The following is a 27,266-nucleotide window of genomic DNA, read 5'->3' on the forward strand; positions in this document are numbered from 1 at the left end:
GAATAGAAACAGCAATGGTAAATGTATCTAGAGGGAGGGGGGGGAAGAGCTCTTGAAACTGATATTTAGATGAGAGCTCTACCTAGAAGAGAACAGCAATATCACAGCCTTGGAGAAAGGACCACTTGATTTCAGCTGATTAATGTGTTACTATTTCAAAGGGCCTAATAACTACAAGTTAAAGCTCTGGAGGTTTGGAAGCTGTTTCATCTGAAAATCGCTGAAGAGGGGTCCAACTGTTCCTGTCAAGAAGCATGGAGTTTGAACAACCATAAGAGTGGCCCTTTTGACAGCAGTACAAAAGATGAGAGAAGGCAGTCTCAACTGAAAGTAAAAACAAACCCTTAGAAACACGTTTCAAATCTGGTTTTTCTGACCCTCTGGTTCCAATTTAGGATCTATTAAGAACAGATTTTAGACGGGTGTCTACTAAAGTATGCCCATAAAACATTTGTCACCAGCAAACCCACAGTCATGGGATAGAACACATTTAAGAGGTTTAGAAACCTGGCATTAGATAAGATCTTCTGTGTAATTTTCCTAAGCAGTAATTATATAATGTTTTAAGTCTAAAAAACAAGCTGGTTTGGACCTGTTGAATCTTTGCGGAGAAGTAAAAGATGCTGTGCTGTGTGACAGAATAATCCTTGGAAAACAACAGCGATGGGAGAAGGAGAGGGATACATTCCATCAGATGGAAAAAATAAAAGTGAAAGGAGATTAAACGCATGCAAGGAACCTGCGGTAAAAGGTTATTTTCTCAGCCCTTGTAGGCTCCAATGCTAATGAAATGCCTCATCAGCAGAGCTGTGAAAAATATGATTTGAAACTCCAAGTTTCAAAACCACACACAATTTATCCGAACTTTAAACTACTAACAGCTTCCTCAAAAGTTTCCTTGCAATTTATAAACACGGCCAGTGCAATTCATGCAGCCCAGAGAAAAACTTGAGCTGATGCTGCTTTGAATGGCCAATTTATGTCTTGAACTAAACAAAAGCACTGATTTCAATTTGAGACACAAAGATATGATCCTCTTTATTTACAGGGTAAATGAATTACATATTTTTAACTTATCTCTGGGTTACGTAGTCTCAAATTGCCGTGTTCGCACAAACGGACGCTATTAAAAAGGAGAAATTTCTGCAGCTCAATATTCAGGGACCAACGCTCCATCATATATTTTTCCTAAGCTTTCAGTCCTCTGCCCCAAACAAAATGCAGGATATTAGCCAATAACATAAGATACTTGCTCCCTAAAAGGGCATTTGAATCCCTTGGAGGCAATAAGCCTGTCGACAACAAATTATTTCTGACAGATACTTATTCCTGTCCTTAGAAAGGGAGAGTAGAAGAGGAGCGAAAGAACACACTCACACAGAGCAGTGTGTTTGTGCTTTGTGCTTTTGGGTGGGTAGGTTGGACTAGTGAGAATATTACAAAAAGAAGCCTATGAGAATTATGAAAATTAGACTAATACAGCCCCACATCAGGGCATGGCAAAGACGGGTTGAGGCAGTCACGTTTTATGTATCTCCCACTAAAGGCCCTCTCCAAAAGATTCACTTTTTTCTTTAAGAACACAACCTCTTCCAAAGATGTATTCCAGAATTGCTTGTACTAATAGTCTCCTTCCCACATCCAACTGAGAGCACTCCAGTGCCACTTCACAGCCACCAAAGCTGGAGCTCAAGGAGGGGTCAGTTATGAGCAGAATCACTTCTTCATTGCAATGCAGTAAGAATGAACATGGCAGGAAGAGAAATTATACTTAAACAAACCAGCACTGTCAGAAGAAATCTATTTATTTTAGATTCAATTTTTGTGTCCCCAGCCAAAGAATGCAGAGCATCTCAATGGCAGCATGAAACATGCTCTGTATTGAACAGCGATGACCAAAATCAAAAATGACCAGAAGGAATAGAGGTCTTTAAATATTTATGCCACATTATCAATTATTTCTGCACTGCTCCACACATCAGTGTACAATTTACTAATTGTTAAGGGTGTGTCACAAGCAAAAAGCTTAGCTCTCCTACACAAGCTTTCCATAGTAAATGCAAACACAATTGGAATCTAAAAACAAAGACACAGAAAAAATCCACCTAAGAACCCTAAATCCAAACCAAAACAACCAAAATAACTCAGTCTGTACAACATGCATGACCGCACAGAACTGAGAAGCAGGAATAAACGGTATGTTTGTACAATTTGCTACCATCTAAATCTACCTGATATTTTTTTCAGAAGATGATTTGGGTAACAAACAACATGGCCACATTTGCCCACCTCTGCTGTTTACACAGGCCAAATGACACAGTGCAAAGACATGTCCTGTTGCCATACCCACATGTCTCTTCGCTGCTTGTCCCAGATGCAGCTTGCTGAGAAAATGGTCAAGGATGAGATTAATGGAGAGGAAACAAATCCAAGACATCCAGCTTGTGCTTGACGATTTACATTGTGAGGATGCAACAAGGAAATGGAATGACAGAATAAAGCCTTTGGAGGATAGGAACTTTGGTCATCAGGGTCACAATTTTAACACCAGTTTGAACGCTCAAAAGGGAAAGAAAAAACCCAGTGCCACCTACTCCCAACAAAATAAGACATGAAATAATCAACAAAAAAAAAACCCAAAGAACACAAAAAATCTCATACAGTTTAAGTCAATATGTGCTAGGGTCTTTTTTATCACTGTCTGGTTTAGACTCTTCAGGGGGATCTCATTTTCTTTTCTGCTGCCAGGAAGTAGAAACTCATTTGTGTTTTAAATGAAAGCTGTGATTCATGTGCAATCACAGGACTCTAAGAAATGGAGCTTTAAGAAAAACCATGTTATTCTGCAAAAGTAACAGTGAAATCAGAAGAGTTGACAATACTACAATCTGTTCTCCACCACCCTCTTGGGACACTGCTGCCGGTAACTTCATCAGGGAAGGGTGGGATGCTACGCTGAAGACTGCAAACACAAAATGCACACTCTGATCCTGAATTACTTTTTGTCAGTAACATGTTTAATGGATTAATTCTTTATGCATAACAATGCCTGGAATCAGAAAGAGAGGAACAAAAATAAAATAAAATCAAACTAATTAGAAAGTGAGAGTTTTCCTTTATTTTGATTATTTTAGTTATATTAATGAGATTAGCCAGCCTAGAAAATTAAAACCAAGATCCTTAGAGATCTCTCTTTCATGAGCAGTCAGAAAAGAGCTGCTTGATTCAAGCTTATTTCACTGAACTTAACTTACATATACTTAACACCTGTTAAGTTTACGTAAGTTAATATGCACATATTGCATTCCACTTATTTAAAGATTATCTGTCAGACTGGTCAGTGCGGATGATCATTTTCAACACAAAACAGTGTGTGACTGGAGGTGTCACCTTTGTCCTTTAAGACACCCACATTTAAAGCCGAAAGCCTAACAGCCCATCAAAAGTCTAACCGGGTGCCTCTATCCAGTCTTCTTGTGGCTGATACTTACTCTTTATCCCTAGCCCAAAAGAGCTTAATGAAAAGAACAAAAAAAACCCAAAACAAACAACTACAACACTACAAGGTTTGGGTTCTATATTTATGTATGCACAACAGTTTTAGGGTAAAAATTTCAAATCCTTTTAGGCTGCAGACACTGAAGAAATAGCTGTTTGCTAGCATGCTGACTGGTCTAATTTTTCCCTCATGCTTTTATCTAACATATTTCACATCTTCTGTGCCAAGTAAAATACAGTTAAGACCCTCAAGCAATAAAGCTTAAAACTGAAAAAAAGCAGGAAAAAAATATTACAACAGTTTTCTATCTTTTGGGGTAATCCGTTGGGAGTGGGTCAGGGGAATAAATCTGCATGTTATTTCTATCACGGACAAAGGCAATGGAGTGAATCCTAAAACAAAGAGGAGTTGGCATGCAAAAAACCAAACAACAAACTTGTTTTATATTGTAGCTAAATTAAATGGTCATTTTTATCTCTAATGTTTTGGTTTGTTTATCAGCAGAGTCATAGTTTCAGTATTACTCTCATGCAGAAAGTTATGATCTATCTTCGGGGAAGACAGGCATTATGCAAGTTAAAAGCCTGATCTTATAGTAAATAATTCTTCCCAAAAGTGTCAGAAAAAATATATCTGTGCTATTTAAAAGGAAGAAAAAAATGTAGGTTAATTTTATTTATTCTGGATAAGGTGAACACCTTAAAAGGGTCATGAAAAAATTTATCATTAGCCGAGCTGATAAATGTCCACTTACTTTGGACACATATTTGTTAACGCTGTGAGAAACATTAGCAGTGAGGGTCACATGGTGACGTAATTGTACAGGGGTGGAAAGAGGATTTGGTGGAAGCATTCTTTAACTTTGGGCTCTCGACAGTGGGCTCCAACTGGTAGCAAATAGGAGGTGTAAACGATATGTTTAAACTACTTTAATGACTTCCTCCTTCACATTCATACTGTATTAGATCTGAATTAGTAAGGGGAAAAGGGATCTTTAATAAAGCAAGTATGTTTAATTAGACTTCATTCAGTGTTCAGTAGCAGAAAGATCACACATAAGGTAATTTCCCTGACAATCCTCAGCTATGGCATTAAAAAAACATATGAAAAATAAATCAGATTGCAGTAAATCCACATTAATGAGAAATAGACGCTTGTACGCTCTAAGGCTGCAAAACTGTCCCATACCCTCCATTTCAAAACCTTCCAGTCCTAAAGAAATGTTTTCAGACTGAAACTAAGCAGAAAAAGTAAATTGAAATAAATAAAAATCATTAATAATAACAACAACCACCACAAAACAATAAACTTAGATCACAAAACCCAAAACCTAAGAACACCTATAAAGCACATTCAAAGCAGTATGACAATATCCTTTCAGGCAAAGAATTTCAGGCTATTCTCTTTCCTTAGGATGTACATGGGATTCCTCATCACAGCCCAGTGCCAGAATCTCTCATCAACTCAACGACCATTTTCCACAGTCAAGAGGAGAGCAAAACCGGTAGTTGAACCCCAGCCCTTCTCACACCTGACACACACCAAGGACAGTGACAGAGATTACATCATTTCATAACCTGCAGTGTGACAAAATTGCTTCACTACAGAACAAATGCATGGAGATGACTGGGAGACTCACTGTAATTATACCCTAAATACATTACTATTGTACTAGCAACAACAGCAGTGACACAAAAAAAACCTCAAGCATTGACAGCACGACTGTGTAACAGATTTTTCACTAGCAGACCTATAGCATCTTGTTTTCCAAAACACAGAACTATCTGAAAAAAAACCAACTTGCAAGACTCTTGCAATTTCAGGCAGCTGTTCAGGTAAAACTACAGCCAGAAGATTGTTTGTTTTAATAAAGCTATTATATGTGCAGCTCCAAATTAGGAATGGCAGGAGACTAGGGGATGCCTAAACCATCACCACCTGTTTGCCCTGAAAATCAATTAAAGTCACACTATCACAGCGATCCCTTCTTAGCTAATAAAAGTTATACAGCTTCAACGTGCGACTTTAGGTGCTTTGTGGGAATGTGCCTGAAATCTAAATCCTCAGTCTCACGTTACTTTGGTACTAAACACAACTCTGAACTAACCACTGTAAAACTTGCCTTTTTGTGTTAGAGAAGGTGTTAAGGGAAAAGAGACCCCGAACTGCTGTTTTGATGCAGAGGATTGAACTAATATTCAGTAAATCCTAACAATCCAGCCAAGAACATAATATAGAGCTTTAAGTAGGAGAAAACTGAAGTCCTTTATGACACATGCCTGTTCAACATATTCTGTGCTGCAGAACAGATCCAACTTTACAAGTTGAAAGCAAGGGCAGTAGAGACATCCCAAGTGTTTTAGTAATTAAACGAATATGCATAATGAACCATATGCCCAAAGGGCCTGTTCTTCATATGGGCCAGATTTTTGCTTGAATTTTTAATTTTTATATACAGATGAAACATTTCATGTAATATAGCAACAGTGCAAAGGAACATGCTATGCAGGAAGGGAAGGAGGAACTACCCATGTGAGAACGATCAGAATACACTTGATGAATTCTGCTCCTCAATTTCCGATTCAGAGCCAAGAGGGCTTTTTCTTAAAAAAAAAAAATAAGAGGAAAAAAACTCCTTTTCTCCTTTGAACAGCTGTATTAGTCATCTGCTCAGAGCCCAGAAAAGAGGCATTGAATAGATGTATATTTATATAGGTCAAATTTATACATTTGGATGTGTGAAATTGATTATATACACCAACACATTTAGATGCTGCAAGACTAGCAAAAACACAGACACTATCAAATTAAAATGCTTCTGATCCACCAGGAAAAAAATAACTACAGGGTGGCTTCTCTGTTTAGCAGGACCTGTCACGTTGTGGGAGCTGCAGCGAAACAGGACGCACTCACATCTGTCTGGGAAACAGGAATAGACGTTTCTAAAGAGATGGGTCAAATTGCACTCTTGTTGCACTAACATTACCCTGCTGTGAATGTGAGGATGCTGTGGCCTTGTTGCTCAAATATTAAATCTTCCAAATTCTCCTGGTGTTGAGCTGTGCTTCTCTCCTTTCTCAATAATTCACCTTTTTTAATCCCCTGCTCTTAAAGCTCTTTGCCAAGCAAGAGAAGCATCCTTTGCAAACATAAGCCATTAGAATAAGCTAGTCATCTAAACCAGCAGCAAAGCTACTTGGTGCTGATTGTCAAATAGCTACACTTCAAAATAAGAAGCTCGTTCTTTTAATTGGTTTTAATTGGGCAAATTTCTATTTTGCTTCATAAAGCCAGTGATGGGGGTGAGGCATTTGCCAGTGTGGACGTGGTGGTTAAGCAGCAGAAAAACTTTCCTGCATGAGCTTCTGAGTCAGCTTTCCTATAGGATTTAGATTCTGTGAACCAAGGGAAATCAAATTCTTATCAGACTTCATGAGGGAAAGGAAAAATTAGTAGTAAATAGCAAACAGTGCCTCACAGTAGCTCAGGCTTAGCATTGTACCTTGATAAATAAGCAGTAATACACACAATGGCTGTGGCTGTTAGGTGCACTGACGTGGTACCACAGAGATGCACTGGGGAAGCACCAGATGTGCTCTAAGGGATGCAGGCAATAATGTGATCTACTTAGAATTATTAAAAGGGTTACTTTTCATCAGACTCAATGAGTTAAACTTTTTGTGGGACTTTGGGAGCTCCCATCACCAGCACAGCATGTGAAAGCATCCTGTCCCAAACCTTAAAGTATTTAAAAACCGAAATAACGAAGTTGTAAATAATAGCATTCATTGCTCTCAGTCCTAATTCAGGTCTGTGCTTTTGACATTGCCTGGTTTATGTGATGTAGTGGTCTCCACGGAAAGACAGATAAACTTCAACAGCTGTCAGAAGACAAAAATTGACAAGGAGCATCACCTTTCCTGCCTGTTTAAATCCTTTAAGGAAGTGTTGGAGCAATTAGAGAGGGAGTCTAATCTTTGCAGAGTGCATTAACACTCTCCGACCTCCCAGACAATAGATCAGACCTCAGACACATAATGCTTCCCTAAGGCTTTTTAACCAGAGCATTTGATCTCATAGTCACTCTATATGTGTTACTATAGGTATCAGTGTGTGAGGCGGTATTCATTGGGCACTAAAGGACCACTATCTCTGATAGCATTCATACAACTTTTAAAACAGAAAGCAGAAGAGCCACTGCAATGCATGCTCTTACAGAAGTACCACTTCCCAGAAAAAAGGGGGAAAAAAAAGATTAAAACAATCCAGAGTAGCTCTGCAAAATGTCCTCATTTTTATTAATCTCATATTTCCTTTCTACCACCACTGTTTATTTCCCAGCTTTGGAATCCAAATATATTTAAAAAAAAAAGCAGAGATTAGCTTTTTACTCATAGAAACAGTTATCTGATAATAATTTCAAAATACTTCAAGTCTTAACCCCCGTGGAGTGACTTGTGGGAAAGGGAATTAGGAAGTCAGGTCTAGTTTATTAAGGAAATTGAAATATATCATTGCAAATAATTTTCCCAAAGGTGCACATGGAAGTATCTGGGGAAGTTTTCTTAACTGCTAGCACAAGTCATCATCTAATTCATGATGGGCATCTTTGGTTAAAAAAAAAAGAGGCAATATCACTGTATCAATTATGCAGTTCCCCATTTAATATTCTAAACATTTGAAGAAAATTTGCTCAGTGCTACTTTTTCTAAATGGAATTAGAATTATTTGCCATCATGTTCTGAGAGAGGCCACATCTGAACTGTTCTCATATGGACAATGCATAATGGGGTTTTAAAACCAGCTAACTGGATTCCTGCCCACTGCTGCAGTCCCACTAAGCAGTGGGTTTTCTTCCCCCTGTGTAGTCTATTTGAGGGACAGTGCTAGCTAACAATACTTGTATGAGCCTATCAATGCTTTGCATTAGCTGCTGGATTTTGTTTTACCTTTCAAGGCCTCCAAAAAGTGCCTTTTGTGAAGAACCTGAATTAAAAATAGTTTTTGCTGCTGTTTAAATGGGTATCTCGGATTTGCCAAACCAAGTGCATCACAATGACAAAAAGGTCACATATACCTAGTACATTTAAAAACAAACAAGCCTTCAAAGTCAAAGTGTAATGCTGTTATTTCTGATCCGAACAAACAATAGAATGCATCTAATGAAAGTTGACAATTGGCTTTGATACAGAGCTGTGCAGCTCCTCTGTTCCATTAAAAGATGAAAGCTGAAGGGACATACAGAAGAGAGCGACTTCTCCCAAAAAGCAAGTAGAAAGTTCTGAACCTGAGCTAGTAGAGTAAATAAAGGCTCTTTAGTGGAGACTTTTGCTCACATATGAACTCATCTTTCAGTAAACATGCTGACTTTACATGGGTAATGTTAAGGCTAAAATAAATCAGCATATTAGACTTGTACAAATCACTACATGCTTTACATACTTATTAACACTTCTGAAAATCACAGCACTGCCTTGAAAACAAACAAAAAAATCCCCACCTCAAACCAAGTTAAGCTTGACTACAGTATGGATGTCATAAGAATAACAGATTCAATTTTCATGAAGTAAAACTCTATTGATACTATTGGTACCGGTGTAATCCTTTACTGTGGCAGTAGTAAAATTTATTAATAATTAATAGTACAGATTTTGTTAATCAGATTTCTGGGATTTTTCAATAATCCCATTGCTCCAGCTTTATTTCCTAATGAATGCTAAAAAAAAATAAATAAATAAAATAATGGAAGTGACATATCCTAACTTAGGGTATTTTTGTTATTATTGTTATCCTTAAACAACCCAAGAACTTCCTGGTTGCTTAAGACTAGCCTCTAAGTCAAAGCACATCTTTGTTGCTAGTGAAGGAAAGTAAAACTAAAAGAGAACAAGCTTTTAAAAAATGGATTTGCTCTGTAGCTTCTGTGCTAATCCCCTTTTATTTCAGATCTTGTAAAGGCTCCAACTCTTTCTTATTTCAAATAAAAACATCCAAAAAAGCCCCACAAGAAGAGGAAAGCCTTAAGAGAAACCCCTCAAGGTGCATCTCTCTCCATCATAAACCCAAAATGTTGCATTACCTTCAAATAGGAAATTTCTTCCAGTTGTCACGATTTCTGCAACTAGTGTTAGATTAAGCGCTGGGAGAATGGGTGAATTAAATTAAAAATAAAAGAGTTCAAGCAAGAAAAAGAAAACCTGCCAGAAAAAGCTGACAAAAGCCTGGAAAAGCCAGAGCTGGCTCATTCGTGAGGGTCCATCGCCACCTACAGGATTTTCCTCCTCTTCAGAAAAGCTGCTGTTCCAACTCACACAGGAGTTGCCCCAAAAGGAGTATGGAGATTTTTAAGTGATGCTAAAAGTAACATCAGTTTGCTGAAAGTTAATGGAGTTGCGGTGATTTAAACCACCTACGGATATATCTCTGCTTATTCCCTCATAAGAAACTAAAATACAGATAATAACAATTAAACTTGCATTTACGTTTCAAGGGAATGCATCGCTTTAAGCTTGCATCGGATTTTAAAATAAAGGATTTGCCTTTTTTAAAAAGAAAAAAATAAAAGGGAAGAAAAGAAACACAAAATACTGATAGGGTTGTTCCACCAATGACAAGGGAGATAACAGTTAACATCTACAACCTTCCTGTAAAACTCAGTGCTTTAAAGTACTTTCCAAGAGGTGCCAGGTCAAAGGAATGTGAATAATGAGACAAAACCAAGTAGATCCTGACTGAAAAAAAATCAATACACCTGCGGTTCTAGGGGAAAAGAGCACACTAAGTAGAAGAATTCTTACTTTTAATGATAATTCCACTTTGTAATACATACCTTTGCATAATAGATTCTATGGGTTTCCTACCTTTATTATTTTTTTGGTTGGGCTGAGCTGAATGCCTTTTTCCATCCAGCTTGCATAGTGCAATTCTGTGCCAAACTCTGGGAATTTTACACATAAGGTTCTCAAATTCTGGTATTTCTAATAGTGGTGGGTAAATAGCTTCTCTCTCACACCCCTGTTTCACGAGTCTCACACAGATGCGGCATCATTAACCTTAGAATACTAATTTCATCTTTGTTTATGCAATTTCTAATCTAGGAATAAAGTGAACTTTCCAGAAAGGCAACGGGAAAATTGGGAAAATACAAATTACTGGATCCTGATATGGAACACGGTCTCTTCAGGACCACATAAGCTAGCAAATGGTTACAAATAAATTCCTCTTGTTTTCCAGCCTACAGTCACTTGGTAAGAATTACAAATTACTGCTTTCTCACAGATTCAGAAGGTGCGCAAGACATTTAATGTGAAGTTCCTCTAAAGAATCTAAACTGCAAAAAGAAATACAAGAGAAAAGCCTCTTTGCAGGTACTGTGCATTTCAACCTTTTCCACAATTTCTTGTAGCAAATTCCTAACATCAGGATGAAGGTTTGTAAGGTAACAGTAAGAATTGTGAGTTAAATTCACCTTTGTCTTATGCAAATTATGCAATTGTATTGAGAGTAAAAGAACCAGCGCTGCCTTCATGGGTAGCGAATTTGATGTTTCATAAAATACTTAAATAACAGTCAAAGATTAAAATATATATGTAAAATTAAATGTTAATCTGTGATTAGTTTCACAGCAATAACACAGTATATCTACTAACGAGTGGTTAGAAACAGGAGTTCAGCTATTTTAAATACACAAATAAAACCAGCAACAGGCTTTTACCCTGCCAGACAAAGCAAGATAAATACAAGATATGCAAAAAATAAATAGGACAATATACAAAGCAGCATAAGGGCGACAATAATCTATCACAAAACTTCAGAACTTCAAAAGACACAAGACGTTATATGTTAGGGGTTAATAAAAAAAGCTTCAGAAATCAAACAGCTGAAGTACAAAACAATATAGGAAACTCCAGCCAGACCACAAAGAGGGTTCGCTCTTCATAAACATCAGATCAGGCAGCTAAAATTATTACCAAAGCTCTCTTGTAACTGTCACCTGTGGTGGGTATAATTACAGGCTACTGCTGCAAGCACGCCCACGTCATATGGCAATAAAAGGACCTACAGCTTGCCAAGACCAGGCAGACAATGGAGAACATACACCACCTGACGAGAGCCCAAAAAGATCAGCCAGGGAGACTAATACAAATGACAGCTTCGAAGCAAATGACAGAGCTTCAACCAGGGGAGGAAAAAAAAGGCAATATCAAATTAGCTGGAAACGCAAGTGCCTAGCAGAGTTCTCCAACAGGTCACAACTTGAGCACAAAGGCAGGCAGAAGGGTTTGAGGATGCTTTCAGTTCAAGTTTTACCTATAAAGAACCCTTTTACATTATTTTTAAATTAGATAAAATGTTTGCACGTTTGGGCTTGGCTTTGTGGGCATTCATTCAATAGCCAAACAGATGAAAACTATATATTTATAATCCGGTTATGGAGACAGATAGCTAGATGAAGATGTGTATTTTAACAGAGACACCTTATTGGGATACATCTATATATTGTAACAAAGCTGAATTTCCTTCTCATTGCTTTAATTCTTTACTGGATGCCTGCATACACATTCCTGCTGACCAGCTATACTCAGGCTTATCCTCCGGCAGGACTGGGCTTTTACTTGAATATTTTGGCTATAAACACACACAACTGAGGTATTGAAAGGCTTTATCATCAACTAAAAACAACACAATGCAACTGAAGAGTGAGAGGCAGTGATTTAGGTCTGATACATTACCAGGGCTGAGGGAATCATCCCTATGTGATGCATGCAAGTACACAGCACAGAAAGCACTACTGTTGCTCAAAAATATGAGCACAGCATAAGCTTAATTTAAAAGGAAGCTCCCCAGCCCCAAAAGCAAGGGCCTCTCTATACAGACTAAGTGCCTTGTTTAAGCATGCCTGTAGGAAACGGGTATTAGTCCTCAGATGCAAAACATAGTTTTGTTTTTATTTTTATTTATTTTGGAACATTTCACTGGTAAAAAAAGAACAAATCCCTAAGACCCCTGAGCTGGAAACATACAACCATTTATCCTTCTCAAAGTTAAAAGGGATATTTGTACTGGTCTCTGCTCAATTCCACCTCACCCAGACTCCAAAGCTTCAAACTTTGCTTTTTAAATCTTGTTTATAGTGTTGTCAAGCTTCTAAGTGGTTATTTCCCTATTAACTTTGTCCTTGTTTGTTCTTGCATTTTTGAAAGAGCTGGAAATAACATGTGTTTACTTTGCTGTGTGTCTCTCAGCATCATCAATATCACTGTTGCTATTCCAGGAATTTTAACTGCTGCAGCAAAGCAGAGCCTGGGATCTCAAGCTTAAATCGTATTCTCCTCAACCACAGAAGAATAATACTGGAAATGTAAAAATTGCTGGGAGAAGGGTAAAAGCAGCTCCTTTAATTGTCTAGAGAAGTCTGTTTCTCATCTGAGCAGCTACTCGCATGTGTCAGGTAACGTGCTCCTAACGCTCTGCACGCACAAATGGTGCGTTCTCACAGGCACTGCCACGAGCAGTGTGGAGGAAGCAGGATGTAAACCTTCCCTCCGTCACTAGAAAAAATGCTTTTACTGGGATCTAATAGCTCCGAATGAAAACATGCCTCTGATCCAGCCTTTTCACTGCCGTCTGAGGCAATCATTTTAAGGATGTGCCTTTGCCAGGGATTTACAGAAGGGAGGAAATGTTAGGGGCTCTGAAGAATTACTTACTAGGTCAAATTCCTGAAACCCTGCCTTTCACTGCTCCTCCAGCACCAGCTCCAGGCTTAAATATGAACAAATTTTTGTAGCAGAGTGTTATTTTACACCTCTCCTATTTAAATATGAGCTGCATTTTGTCCTTTTGCCGACTGCTTCGTTAAAACTGTAGCAAAACACAAGCTGCAAACAGGCTGAGAAAAGCCCTTAGCAAAAGCTCTACAGTAAAGCGGAAGTAAAGACCATCTCTTTTGCATTAATACTTTTTTCTTCTTTTTAAAGCTTTTTCCAAGTTTCTATTCAGTGTTTGAAGAATACTCATTCTTCTCACTTTAGGATTACATCTATTCATTTTATTTAGCTTTTTAATGTGGAGACATTTTAATCTACCATTACTTTAATGCTGTTCCCAAATGGTCTGAGAACAATGATTTATATTTTGTCTTCAGCTATGAGGAGGAAAAAGAAGGGGGGAGAAAAAAAGACTGCACCCTTGTCATCAGTTACACATGTAGTCATGGCAGGGCGGTTTGCACTTTGTATCAGGGAACTACTTGTTCAAAATTAGCAGACAATTCATAGGGAAAAGACGAAAGATCTTCGGGAAGCTGGCGTATGCACACATCTTCCATCCTCACCCTATAGAAGATTGAATTAATCCCATCTATTGGTAAACCATAAGCAAAGTCTCAGTTAAAATTAACCTCTGTTCGGTTGGCCAGAGGTCCAAGAGATGCTTGGCGATTTGGCCTCAATACTAAGTTGTTTGGGTTTCATAGCTGTTACTGCTCTCCCTGTCCCACTGATTTCCTCATATGCCCTCTTCAACTTTTGTCCCAAGAACTTCCTCTTACTGATCTATAATTCCCCTCCCATCAAGGAAACAAACAAACAAACAAAAACCAGTCTTGCAAAACAATGCAGGAGTTATACAGGATGTTTTACCCATACATTGTTGTCATGTCCAGGGTTGAATTATGCTTAGTACAAACAGGACTGGAACATTTTGTGTTTTTCTTGGGAAAGTCTAACCATAACATGCAGGATACACTTGTCCACATGCAGAATGAATGGTTTACCCCAAGTAAACCCAGAAGACTTAGATTTTCAGTTAACAAACATCTTTCCTGAGGGAAAAGCATATTATCCGCTTACTGATACACACAATTAGCGATTTTAGAGGACACTGTCAACAAGTTAATGGCTTTTTGCCTGTAAATCATCAGTATAAATATAGCCCAGCTCAACATGGATAACAAAATTGTTCATGTTTAATAAGATGGTTGGTGTCTCCTCTAATAGTAGAGTTGAAACAGGACCCAGCTCACATACTGCAAGCTTAATTCGCAGCATGTTAAATGGCACACACACAGATGCCCACAAGTTCATGGGCTACACGTTCCAACCCATCTCTCTGCTGATATCCCGTATTAGGACTGAAGCAAACTGGCACAGCAATGCACACATAAGCAGCCTCACCCAGCTTGCCCCATGACTCCTCAGGCTTCCAGTTCCCACAGCCCAGACCCTGAAAAGGGAGCATCTTCCACATTTCTCTGGGTTTAAAAAGTTTTGGAGTTCTTAATGGAGAAGGTGCCAAAAATCTCACTTCTGCAGCAGGGAGCCCAAAAGTTTAAGTTTGGGTTTCCTGCTGTACCCAAAACCCCCAGCAGCTCTGCTGAGCACCCACAACCCCCAAGCCTTCCCCGCTCTTGCGTCAGCTGGCTTTTTGGGAAACCCAAACTGCTCCAAGTAATCCTATGCCTTTAATTCTTCCCAGCTGCCCACCATTAAACAACTGCAGTTGGTTTCACCAGAAACTCCGTATTTCCAACACATTTTGCTGCATCACCACATATTCCACATATTCCTTCCTTTCCTCCCAGTACTAACCCATCATAAACCAATTATCGGACACACTGCAATGGCACTGCAAACTGCCTGTGTATGCTGCATTCCTTGTCTGGCTGGCCCGAGCTACCAGCTAGGAATGAGCCTGAAAAACAGCTCCCACCTGTACCCAACCCTGGCAGCAGCCTTGATTAGCAAGAAACCTAAACTCGATATAGTGGGAAATGCTGCCAGTAAAAATGAAGTATGCTGGCATGGGTGAGTGTGCAGGGACCATGAAGCACACCAGCAGCAAGCATTGCCACTCATACTGGAGGTGCTGAGGTGGCTGGTTACCCATTGTTCCCCTGCTCCTGCCAATGTCCTTTGCAACTATAAAGCAAACTTCAACAAAAAAATACATATGATAGTAAAAATTGCAGTCAATATATCCTTTTAATTTGCACCAGATTATATTTTTTTAATGCAATTACTGTAATTCCATTAAATGGCATAATTACCATTAATGCAGAGAAAACTGTCAATAGAAGGTGTAATTATGTTGTATAAAATCAGAAGCACAATGTGCAATGATGCATAATTCCTCAGGAAAATCATTCTGTGACTAAAATTAACTTTTATAATATTTTTAAAATACATATTGTGCAGCAAGAATGTTTTGGTTATTATGGACTTAACTTCCATGACCAGCAAAGAAGGGGAAACGGAGCAGGCAGGGAGTGTTTGCATGTGGAAGAAAGGACCAGAAATTTGGTTTTAAAATTATGAGAAAGGTAAGAACATGCGTTTCTATATGCACAAGTAGAAAAAGAAACAGTTTATAATCACACAGATGTACAGGATGACTTGGAGCAGACATTCCTCTAGGCACATTTCACCACGCAGCTCCAGCGTTCTGGACACTAGTAACACAGCGTGGAAGTGATGCCTCAACGGAGAAAGGTGAGGCAAAAGGAAGAAGTGATGAGGACGAGGCTAAAAACACAACATTCACCCTGGAAACTGGGACCAAATTGTCCAGAGTAGGATATGAAAAAATATAACGCACAGGAGCAGAAAACAAACAGGGATGTATTAGATTATGTCTCTGGGTATCTTCATAATAAAGATACTTGAGAGACGTTTTGCAGTCAAAACGCAACGTATCATCTTGAATACAGAGGTAGTTGTCTCAAAATAAAACAAAGTAGGATGCTTGAAGAACTATTTTGGTCTTAAAAATCTACAAATCCCACCAAATCCTGAACTGATGGAGAACACATGGACTAAGTCTTTTACAATCTTTCCGGGGATATGAACACAATTAACTCTAGAGGCAACACTTTCAGCATTTCAAAATATTCCCAGGCATGTGCAAAACCATGTGTCCATTTTTGCACACCAGAGCAATGATTAGAGAGAATCCTGAAAACCTGCATATGGCTCTCCTCCAACCCCAGGATGTTTTATCTACAATTTGTGTGCCAATTTGCCCCAAACACTGTGTGCACAGTGCAAACATCACCAGAAGTGAAACTTTGCTTTTCACCTCACCTCCTTTTTAACCCATTTTCTAAAACCTCTAAACCTGAAAAATCTGATTTTATTTGTGGCTGAGCAGGCCCAACCAGCATTCTCTGTCCCTACACAATTAACTTGGATTTAAAAATCATCCGATTAAAATCACAGAATGCTGATGAAAAAATATGGTTTCATTTTTATAGCAAAAAACACGTATCTACTCACATGTTCTTGGATTGTCTCCTCTTACAATAACAAACTAATAAAGAAATTTATCTTGGGATGATGTCTCTTATAAATGAGAAAACATGGTAATAGCGTTTTCCTCATTCACTTGCATCCTGCCTGTTTCCTCCCTCTTTATCTGTTCCTCTTTTGTGCACCCAGAAGTAGTAGCTAATGTCCTTGTCTCTCTCTCTCACACACACACACATACACACACGAGCTGTCAGCACTAATAGGGAGGGAGGTGCGCTGTAATGAAGACTAAAACAGAAAGGTGTAAGATACCGTGTCCTTGCCTATTGGCATGCTCTGATGAGCTCACAAATATTTCCTTCTGTCCAGCAGTGGGTTTTGCCTGATTGCTTAAGAAACGAGGTTCACATGATTATACCATCTGCTTGTCTTCTTTCTCCTCCTTCCCTTTAAGTCCCCCTTGGAGAAATGGTTAAGGGCTACCTCTAGAGGGAAACCAAAGGCAATACAACAGGGGGGAAGGTCCTAAGGACCACCCAAACTCTGTGATTATCACAGTGAAGATAAGTGAAATATGTAGAATATGGTCACAATGGTTATTGCCGTTATGGGTTATTGGGTTATGGCGCAACGGACAACGTTTGTAAGAAAAAAAGGCAAATAAAAGGGCATTTTATGGTTTTTCAGGGCTGGCACTTAATCTACCAGCCATGGTTTCATGAACCCAGCTGAAAAACTGGTCAGAAGCTTTATGCATCTTCATTGCCTCTGGTGTTCAGTATCAGGCACAAGTGGATCATCAATAATGACACATTTGGTACAGGCTAGATTGATACACAGCCAGGTACTGAAGGCATATAGAAGCTGTTGGCTGGGGAATGAAGATTTTAAAAATGCAATATTTGGCACACCTTTTATTTAACCTGCTAAGAGTGGGTTTTACACACAGACTGCGGCAGGGAGGGATGCTGCACCTACCACGCTGTGTGCGTATTTTCAGTACTACAAACACACATGCTGGAAATAGTGAGAGGGAGATACATAATTAGCACTTCATTTTAAGTGCCAGAGCTGAATTATTTCCATGTGGAAAAAATCAGACAGACATTTTGGTTTGTAAAAGAAACCTGCGGTAATTATTCTTAGAGTCATGTATTTTTATTTCTTTCCCATTACCCACTTTCTTTCAGGAAATCAGCAGTATTATGGTATGCAGTAAAGATGTTAATAATCTGGACTGTGGAACTTGCTCATCCTTCTTTTCACCGTGAATCGATTCCTTTTTCTGTAGCCCCACTTTTCCACCTTCTTATTTTATTGCCTCTCCACTACTTCCAAACTTTTCCTGTCTAGAAAACTGAACTTCACAGCTGCAACTTCACAAGCATTTAGGTGCAAAATCTCTTAAAAGGAAATCTCTTAAACATGTGCTTAGATTCTTGCTGTACAGTGATGGTAGGACATCAACACCGGCATTTTACATACATCCTTTCCAGCCCCAGTGTGGATGACCATCCTATTCCCTTGTGCACAACTATGGACCTCCCTTTGCACAGCCATACCTGGTTCAGCGAGGTACCAGCTACTCGGCTCTCTCCCAGCTCTTGAACATTAACTTTAGATATGATCTAAGTCAGCTTTGAGCAACAGGAATTAAAAAAATACAATGAAAAGGCCCTCTCATCCTACCTACTCTCATGTACCAATCATCCCTCTAACCTGCAGGGTGAAAGAAATCTCCTCTGCTTTTGCTCTGGACGTTCTTTCAATCAGGGATGGTCTGCTTTACTCATCTACAGCAAATACACTGAAGTGTTTTCCTCAGAAGAGCCCTTAAGGAACTTATAATTCACAGACAGTAAAAGGGAGAGAAAATCTTGGAGATGCGACTGTAATATTGGTTAATAAACACTCAACTCAAAAAACTTTCTTTCTGCAGGCTGGACCGCCACAAAACGATTTTGCAACCTTTAATGGCATGCCAAACATTTCAAGCATGAAGAAAATGTCACACTGCAGAATAAAAAGCAGGCAAAACCTTTTTGTGCTTGAGTGGATTATGTGAAAACTGCGAATGGGGTGTTTACTACCGAGAGGAAAAAGGAGAGAACTGAAAAGTGGGACAGGCAGGTGGAGAACTTGGCTTTTTGTTTGCAGAGCACAGCAGAACTCACTGACCAGCTTTTTCCTTTTATTTCAAAGCAATGTATTATTACCATCAAATGAACAGATCTGCCACAGGGACGCAGGCATAGCAGGCATTGATAACATTTAGCAAACTGCTGCCTCATTGCAGTAGAAGATGGAATGGACAAGACCCATCAGCTCACTGCATCATCCATATCAAAGGCATCTCCCTGTAACACCCTAGTGGCCATCACGTCCTCCCTTTCCTACCGCCCAGTTGCCATGTTTAAAAATAAAACAATTCCAGAGCCACCTCACGGTCACAGCCTTTGGAGGGTGGCATCACCCACCCATGGGCATCCTTGGCGCCAGCTAGTGAACATCTCTGCACCAAGCAAAGAAAGGCTGTTCCTGGAAGTCTAATTTCTGTGTCCATCAGGCCCAACGTGGGCCAAGCTGCCTTGAAACCCTCAGCCCTGTAAGTCACATAGCTACAAAATACCAATGACAGCAAACGATAAAGGGCTTTATGCCGGTGGAGACGAAGGCATGGTAACACTCGAGATCTTATACCACTTAGCCTCATGCAATAAAAGAGGAAATCCACTTACCACAAATGCTATCACGCTCTTTACCGTGGACTCCCAGAGAAAGCAGCTCCAAAGGAATTGTATTGTATTCCATATTGCCATGGTGATTTTTTTCACGCGATCAACATTTCTTGATAAGATCTGATAAATATTGAGTGGGAGGAGGGGAGGAGGAGAAGAGTTTAATCAAACACTCTAATATCCTACTATTGCTTCAAGAAACAGGGATAATTTAAGCTACAAATGCAAGCCAGAGCACATATTACAAATAAAGCCTCTATTTCAGAGACACACTCCAGCTCCTGTCTGCTTTTTGATTACATCCAAACCTGCCAGGTTTTCCTTATCCCTTATTAAAAAAAAAAAAAAAAAAGAAAAAGCACATCTTGATGCCAAAACTAAATAAAACACTAATGCAAACCTACCTTCATTCCCCTTCCATTCTCAAAATACAGCAAGGAAAAGGGCCCAAGAGAACGTAATCAAAACAACCTCTTCTCTACATGTTTCGGATTAGTCCATAGAAAAAATGGGGAATTTTAGCCTGTTTATAAGGCACCTTTACTTAACAAAAGGATAATGGCCATTGTTCTAAAATCACATCGACTTTTAAAATAACTAATTGAGACATGGTTTCTTCCCTCCCAAAGGGAGGAATGAGGCTCTTATTGAACTTCAGGTGCTACAAACTATGCTACATCCACATCTATCATTTCCCCAGCTCTGAAGCATGAGGCAGAACGACTGATGCAAACTAGATCAGAAAGCAGTTTCATGTTAACGCAAACAAACCTTTTAATACATACAGAAATACGCAGAATTTACACGTGTTCGGCATTTTATGCATAAATAGGTTTTGTTCTTGCAACCTTGCTACAGCAATTCAAATGTTTCCGAAACCGATGCGAGAGCTTAGCCCAGACACAATTGTCACCTTTTTAGAGAATTTGCGGTTCTCCTCAGTAAAGCGCTTTTCTCGGGGCTTGAATGTTCTAAGAGTTGCTTTTATCTAAAAAAAAAAAGTCATTAAAATAATAATTATTACTAAGAAAATATATTTCATGTAGCTTTGAGTGTGTTATTTCAGCTTTTTATCTCCCATGTTGGTTTAGGAATTTCAGAATCTTTCACTCTTTTCAGCCTCTCAGCAACTTCAGAGGAGCTGCTAGGAAAAATATGGATGAGTTAAACTGGGCAAGGCTGGAGTCACTTCAGCATGAGCAGAGCTGTGGTGCCGTCCACGGTGGCCTTAATAAATAGGATTTAACTTGGTAAAAGACTGTAGGGCATTAACAATTGAGAGCGACTCAGCCACCTAAAAACTAAGCACAATGTGTCCATGCCTCATTAATTTTCCTGTCAACACCCTGGAAAGAGCATCACGGGTCAGCTTTTTTGGGAAGGAAGGAGGTGTTAAAAGTAACGTATAATATACTAAAGATTAAGCCCTTTTTTAGCTGTTGCAAATGAAGCTGTGGTGTACAGTAATCAGCACGTCCTTCCTAAGGCACTCACGGTAACTTCTCAGTCCAAAAATACCCCATATTGCCCCCATCCACTGGAAGGGCCATCCCAGAGCTCTGATGTCCCAGTAATACCTACCCGCCACCAGATACAACCAGGTCAGGACTTACCTTGCTTAGCGCCCAGTGTCTAAAGCATCATCCCCCACCCTTGTCCTTGCAGATTGACACATTTCTTAGCAGCGATAAGCAAAGACAAACTATTTCAACTTACAGGATTAAACAGGACATCCAGCTCCAAGTAAATTACTCCTTTTGAAGCACGTTCCAAGTCTTTATTCTTCAGCGTGTAACAACTTTGTTTACCGTTTCTAATCTATAGTTGGGGAGGGGGAAAAGAAAAAGCATCAATATTTTCCCAGCTGTAATTCACAATATAATTTGAAGACACTACAAGTAAATAAATAAATAAATTCCCAAGCACACCAAAAACACCCTCCCCTAAACCCTGATAATAGACTCGGAGCCTGAAATACAAAACAACCGTTGGATTAGAGACCTATAAAATTGCAGATTAAATCTCTTACGGTCCAACTTTAATTGACAGACCTTGTACTTTATAGTAGAGCAGTGCATGCAATAACCAGTCGGAAAATTCTGCCCTGCAAGCCAGTGAGTTGATGAGAAGTAATCAGCCTCCATTACTACAGGTTTAAAATGGGATTTTTTTCTTCCCAAATTCAGGAAAACAGCCACAACCAACAACTTACCTGCCTATTGCATGCTCTAGTACACAAACCCACTTCTTCATGCTTAGTTTATTATTAGGTTGCCAAATTATTATCCAGGAAACAAACGCAATGCGAAGAAATTGATCAGCTTAAGTTGAGCAAATGCTAATGTAACAAATGCTCAGAATTAACTAATTTGTGTAGAAGACTTCTCTCCCCACCCTACCCCTGAATTTCAATACCATTTCTATGCTCTAATCCATCTCATTATACATCTCTAAAAAATATAAATAACCAAAAAAAAAACCTCCCTCACCATTTTGTAAACTGTTTGGCTCAAATGAAAAGCATTCTCTCTTCAAAAAGTGATGGCAGAAATGTATTTATTATACACAGTAGGATATGTATTGATTAAACATTTGGCTTTTTAGGAAGCAGACCAGTTAATTCCAAACAGCAGTAACATAAAAACTGCAGCTTACCAAAAAGCTACATTCAGGGACTGTAATGATCAAAGATTAAAGATAACAGAGGAAATTTGGGGGCATGAAATTGCAACCATATTTAAAATGGCTATTGCTGCTCTGGCATTTAGAAGAGGCACTCATATAAACCATGGCAGAAATGAGTAAGGAAAAAAAAACCAGCATAATGGGAACCAAGTGATTTCATGAGACAAGGGAAAGGTCACTTTCCTTCCCAGTGTTACTCCACCCTTTCTGTACCAAATAGCTCATCAAAAGGTAGATGGGTTTTCTGGCTAATAATTAGAAGAGGGATCCATAAGGAACAACTTCACAACCTCAGTGGTATCCAACCAGGAACTCCAGCTTTTAACTATGCTCTTATCCAAAGCTTTACTTAACAGGATGCTGGCAGTTATGCGAGCATATATGGAATTTATTTAATAACAATAAATAACAACAATAATAGGCACTGCACTAAACTAATCACAAAGCACCTCTGCTTTCACTGCCAGAGAGTACACACCAGGCTGGAGCTGGCAGCAAAGGATGCTGCGGCTCCCAAGAAACGGGCAAGTAAAAAACTATTATGCAGACCAGCAGGCTCAGATAACTTGCAGCCCCAAGACAGAAGAGCTGCTGAAGTGGATTCTCTTCTAGGGCCAAACAGTCTGACATCAGAAGGTCCTCAGGACAACTGCCATATACAGTATTGTCAGCCCATCATAAAGAATCCTGCTATTTCACCTGCTTCTTTTCCCCCTTAAGCAATGGCAAAAATACTTGTAAAAGCTACTGAATAAAGCCAAAACAAATCTTATTTGGAAAGTAAAGATCTTGTTCAATTTCCCAAATTAACTGAAAAATGGATTTACTGATAGCAGAGATACAGGGACCTGAAGAACTCGATTTGGGGTTGTTACTCCTTGGTCCAAGGGGATGCCATCAGTAGCAGTTTTAGACTGAGCTTTGATTCATGAACTCCCCAGCAACAGGACTGAATATACATTGTTCCCAGTATGCCTGCAGAGATCTAGGTATCCTATATATATATGTATATAAATATGTAAGAACGCTGCGGAGGGACTCTTCAATTAGAGACTGTAGTGACAGGACAAGGGGTAACGGGCTCAAACTTAAACAGGGGAAGCTTAGACTGGATATAAGGAAGAAGTTCTTTACTGTTAGGGTGGTGAGGCACTGGAATGGGCTCCCCAGGGAAGCTGTGAATGCTCCATCCCTGGAGGTGCTTGTTCAAGGCCAGGCTGGACAGAGCCTTCAGTGACGAGGCCCTTCCCATGGCAAGGGGTTGGAACTTGATGATCAAAAGGTCCTTTCCAACCCTAACTATTCTATGAGGCTATGATTCTATAACACAACATCATAACTCTGGACTTCCCAGTTATTAATTTGGTAAATGAATTTCCATGCTTTTGTTACACATTTCTCATAACATTTCATGCTATTACCCTAGAAGCAACAACTAGGGGAAAGTTCTCTTTATACTTGTTGGGATGGGGTATGCTTTTTTTATACCTTTCAAGAGCATAACCAACAAGGAAAAAAATGTCATTCTGCTAAATTGGTAGAAAAAGGAAAATAATTGCCGTCATACTGACATACTGAGAATGTCCTGATCTGATATCATGGTATTCTGAATTCAGTGCATGCTTCTGACTCTGGGGGAAAGTCTCTTCTTTTTAAGAGCAGGAGCTGAATCAACCATTTGGGGTGTGCTTGCAGGTGCGTTCACACAGGCAGTTTCACATCAGCAACAAATAACTTCCATCTCTCTCTGGATTTGGAAACAGAGGTTGTTTGTTGCTTTGGACACTGTTTTAAATGGTGTCATTATTATTGTTGCTGCTATTCTAAAACTGAACAGGGCAAAAAGTAATGCAGAGTAAATACAGTTTTACAGTCAGCTTCATTTGGCTTCTTTAATTCCATGTGTTTGACTTGACTGCTAAAAGATGTGCAATTACAACTCAGCCCAAGACTAAACATTCATGCAGATATCCTAGCTTTTGACCTTCTTCAGAGGGAAAAAAAGCAGAAGAGAGAAGAACTGGCTATGAAATGGCAAGTTCTCCATCGTGTTTTCGTTTGGATAAAAAGAAAAAAACCCTGTAAAAAAATGTCAAACAAAAGTCTCTCTTACAATTTTGGCAACGTGCTAGCCCAGTGCAGTTCAACAAAAGGTATAGGGTAATTCTAACACCCGTGACTTCATGGAGATTAGACTAGGGCATGTCTCAACCGTGCCCAGAAGAAAACATGCAAAAGAGCTTTTAATACTCCATATTTTCACTGCATGCTATTCTTGGGTCAGAGTTCAGATTCTGTTCAACATCTTTCTCAATCTTGAGAGACAGCCAGTCACATTAATTTCATTTTGGATCTATTTCTTTCTCGTCTCTGGGTACTCTTCCCTAGTCTCTGTTGTTTGCAAAGACTGCTTAAATGCCCTCTCCAGCTGTGGAAAAGCTGAGCAGCCAGGGCTGGGGTCCTAGGATGAACCTCCATGTCAGAGAGATCAGGTTACTTCTATACCTGATGAACTCACATGCATTTCACTCAACAATTATTCCTGAGAGTTGTGCCCAAAAGAGGCTGTCTCTCTTACGAACATTTACATCTACTTATGGGAAAAGGGAAGGAAAGGAATATTGAAATTAAATGAGAAAATACCTGCAGGTGAGGTCCTTCAAGAGACATAATCAATATTATTCCTTTATTGATGAAGTTTCATATCCTCACTGAACACTAATGCCTGCACTCTCTTAAAGCTTCTTAATAGCACACAACACAGTGGGGCTCAATCACCAACCCAGATTGCCCATAACCATGTGATTAACATAAGGACAGTAGTGCCTGCCCCACTGACATGCTTCATTTTGCAAGGTCACCATCAGAAAAAAGGTCAAGATTTTCATCCCATGGGAATTTCTGACATTTGGGACACTTCCCTGTTCTGAATCAACCCAGAAAGACAAAATAACAGCATTAGTATTTTCACAGAACAAATTCTATAGTCTATATCACAGTCCCTTCTCCATACAGGACCAAGCAAAGGAAATTATCCATTGGAATAAAAGCTAAAATTCTTTGTGGAGCAAGTATTTCAACCTAGAGGCACTTCAGACAAAGCACTGCCAGAAGTTGCCTCTAACTGAAGGAGATGTTCAGGTACTGTGAGACCACCATACAGTCAAGGCCCAAAGTGCATTGGGTTCCTTTCAAATGAATGAATATATTTGCTAAACTCTTCCCACAGATGCTCCCAGTAAAACAAATGTGACTAAACACAGTATTGATGTAGCCAGCCAATGCTAAATCTATTAAGCAACAACCTTCTGACCGCTTGGGAATTCTAATGAAATAGCAAAAGCCAAGATTGATATGACACAAAACACAGAGAAGACAGGACCCTTATGCAGCAAAGCGTGTTTTTTCATTGCTCTTGTCTCAAAGAAATATGGTTTAGTGGCTATTTTTTTACATTGATTTTAAGAAAACTTCACTCTGTATCCAGCTTTGATGCAGATTCAATGTCATATATTGATAATCTGACAGAAGAACACTGGGTCCAACCTCTGTACATCAACACCCATGACGTGTGGAAAGGGTAATGGCTACCCTCCAAGGGTAATTCATCTGAAGCATCTGGGACCTCTGATATTCCTGCTTGAGCTCACTGCTGATGCACAATGTCATACCGTTTGCCCTGAACAACATAAAGCTTGTCTTGAAACACACCTACCCTTATCGAAGGACATATTTCCCCAGGAAAAGAGGAAAGCCAGCCACATATTTGATCCGCTTGGACATGAATAAAGAAGGTTTTGTTTCTTCCTACTGACACAATACACACTGATTCTATTTTGTACAAAACACCCATTCTTTCATCCCAAAACTATTGTCCCAAACATTTTTACTTTTACCAGTCTTCTGTGAGATCCAAAATAGAATAGAGATTGAGGTTCTTGGTAGAGGATTGATATCCAAAGACCAAATAGATATGGAGCTTGTGGACTGAAAGAAAGCAGGGCAGCCACAGGAGTGCTTCCAGGCAGTCTGAAGACAAGCTGAAAAGCTTGGGAGCAGAAGGGTACTAGGTGATACTCAAGAAAAACATTCTCATTGATACCATTTCGGTAAGGAGTGCATTGTTGGGAGAGAATTTAATTACAGGAACAAAGTGTCATTTTTTTCCTGGAAGAGAATTGGGTTGTTTTTTTTTTTCCTCCTCCATTCCAAAATTCCTGGTTGATGGTAGGGATGCAAGTCAGAACAGACAATACACTTCCCAGCTGTCTCTATCACATAAAACCAGCATTTTCACTTTTCACAAACTCTAAAGCTTTCTCCTGGAAAAGGCTGTGCACTTACAGTCAAGTGCTAAGTAATTGCAATTGACAGGTGTCTGCTCTCTGAATCCAGGCCATGTTTTAGATAATTAAGCTTGCGAAAGACATACAACTTGTTTTCAGTGGATCGCTGTCTACCAACCTTGCTTGGCACTTAGAAATATTTCATAGACCTGTTCCTGTTTGCTGAAAAAAGAGGGTGCAGCTAAAGACTTCTCTGAGCTGATAATCCAGCAGATAAAAAACATTCCATTCTGAGATACAACTCTTCACTCAAAGGTGGAGGATATTTGATATACTCTGCTTTCAAATGCACTGAAGCACACTATATGCTCCCATGTCTCTAATAACTTCCAGCCTTATAGGAGATAAGAGCCTCTTGAAGCAAAACAAAAAAGACAGACCCTCACAGAGAGAAAACACAGCTGCTTTTACTAAGATCTAGGGCAGAAAGGAGCAGAGAGATGGAAAGAACTTCTTTGATTATCAGTTCAAGTCCCTCAAAAGCTAACAAAACTTCTATCAAACTTCCTGCTTGAAGCAATGAAGTTATTGCCCTACTTCTCCTTTCCCCAGGTTCTTCAGTTTCTAGTACAAAAGCCTACTCTGTCCAGAGGTGGAAATGGTCATCTTCTCTCCCTCTGGCACCCAAATTCGATATACTGGTACCAAAATCAGTATCCCTACAGTGTATTATTAATAGAGTTGTATGAGAAACAAAGCAAAATGTGTATTCATCCAATACTGCTTCATCACATCTATAAAGTTTGTAGAA

General features: G+C 39.3%; 1 protein-coding gene across 2 annotated transcripts in view; it reads right to left on the reverse strand.

The window, feature by feature from the left end:
- Positions 1-27,266, reverse strand: part of MCTP2 (multiple C2 and transmembrane domain containing 2) — a 106,379-nt gene that overhangs the window by 26,988 nt on the left and 52,125 nt on the right. For both annotated transcript variants that reach the window (XM_057418149.1, XM_057418227.1), the window contains 3 exons: positions 21,201-21,302; positions 20,398-20,472; positions 19,485-19,604 (listed from right to left, as the gene is read on the reverse strand). In XM_057418149.1, coding sequence (XP_057274132.1) covers positions 19,485-19,604; positions 20,398-20,472; positions 21,201-21,302 — 297 coding nt within the window. The remainder of the gene's footprint in view (positions 1-19,484; positions 19,605-20,397; positions 20,473-21,200; positions 21,303-27,266) is intronic.

The sequence above is a fragment of the Pezoporus wallicus genome, unplaced genomic scaffold (assembly GCF_028554395.1).
Source record: "Pezoporus wallicus isolate ANWC-B61680 ecotype Strahan unplaced genomic scaffold, APGP_CSIRO_Pwel_v1 contig_3952, whole genome shotgun sequence".
Classification (NCBI taxonomy): Eukaryota; Metazoa; Chordata; class Aves; order Psittaciformes; family Psittacidae; genus Pezoporus; species Pezoporus wallicus.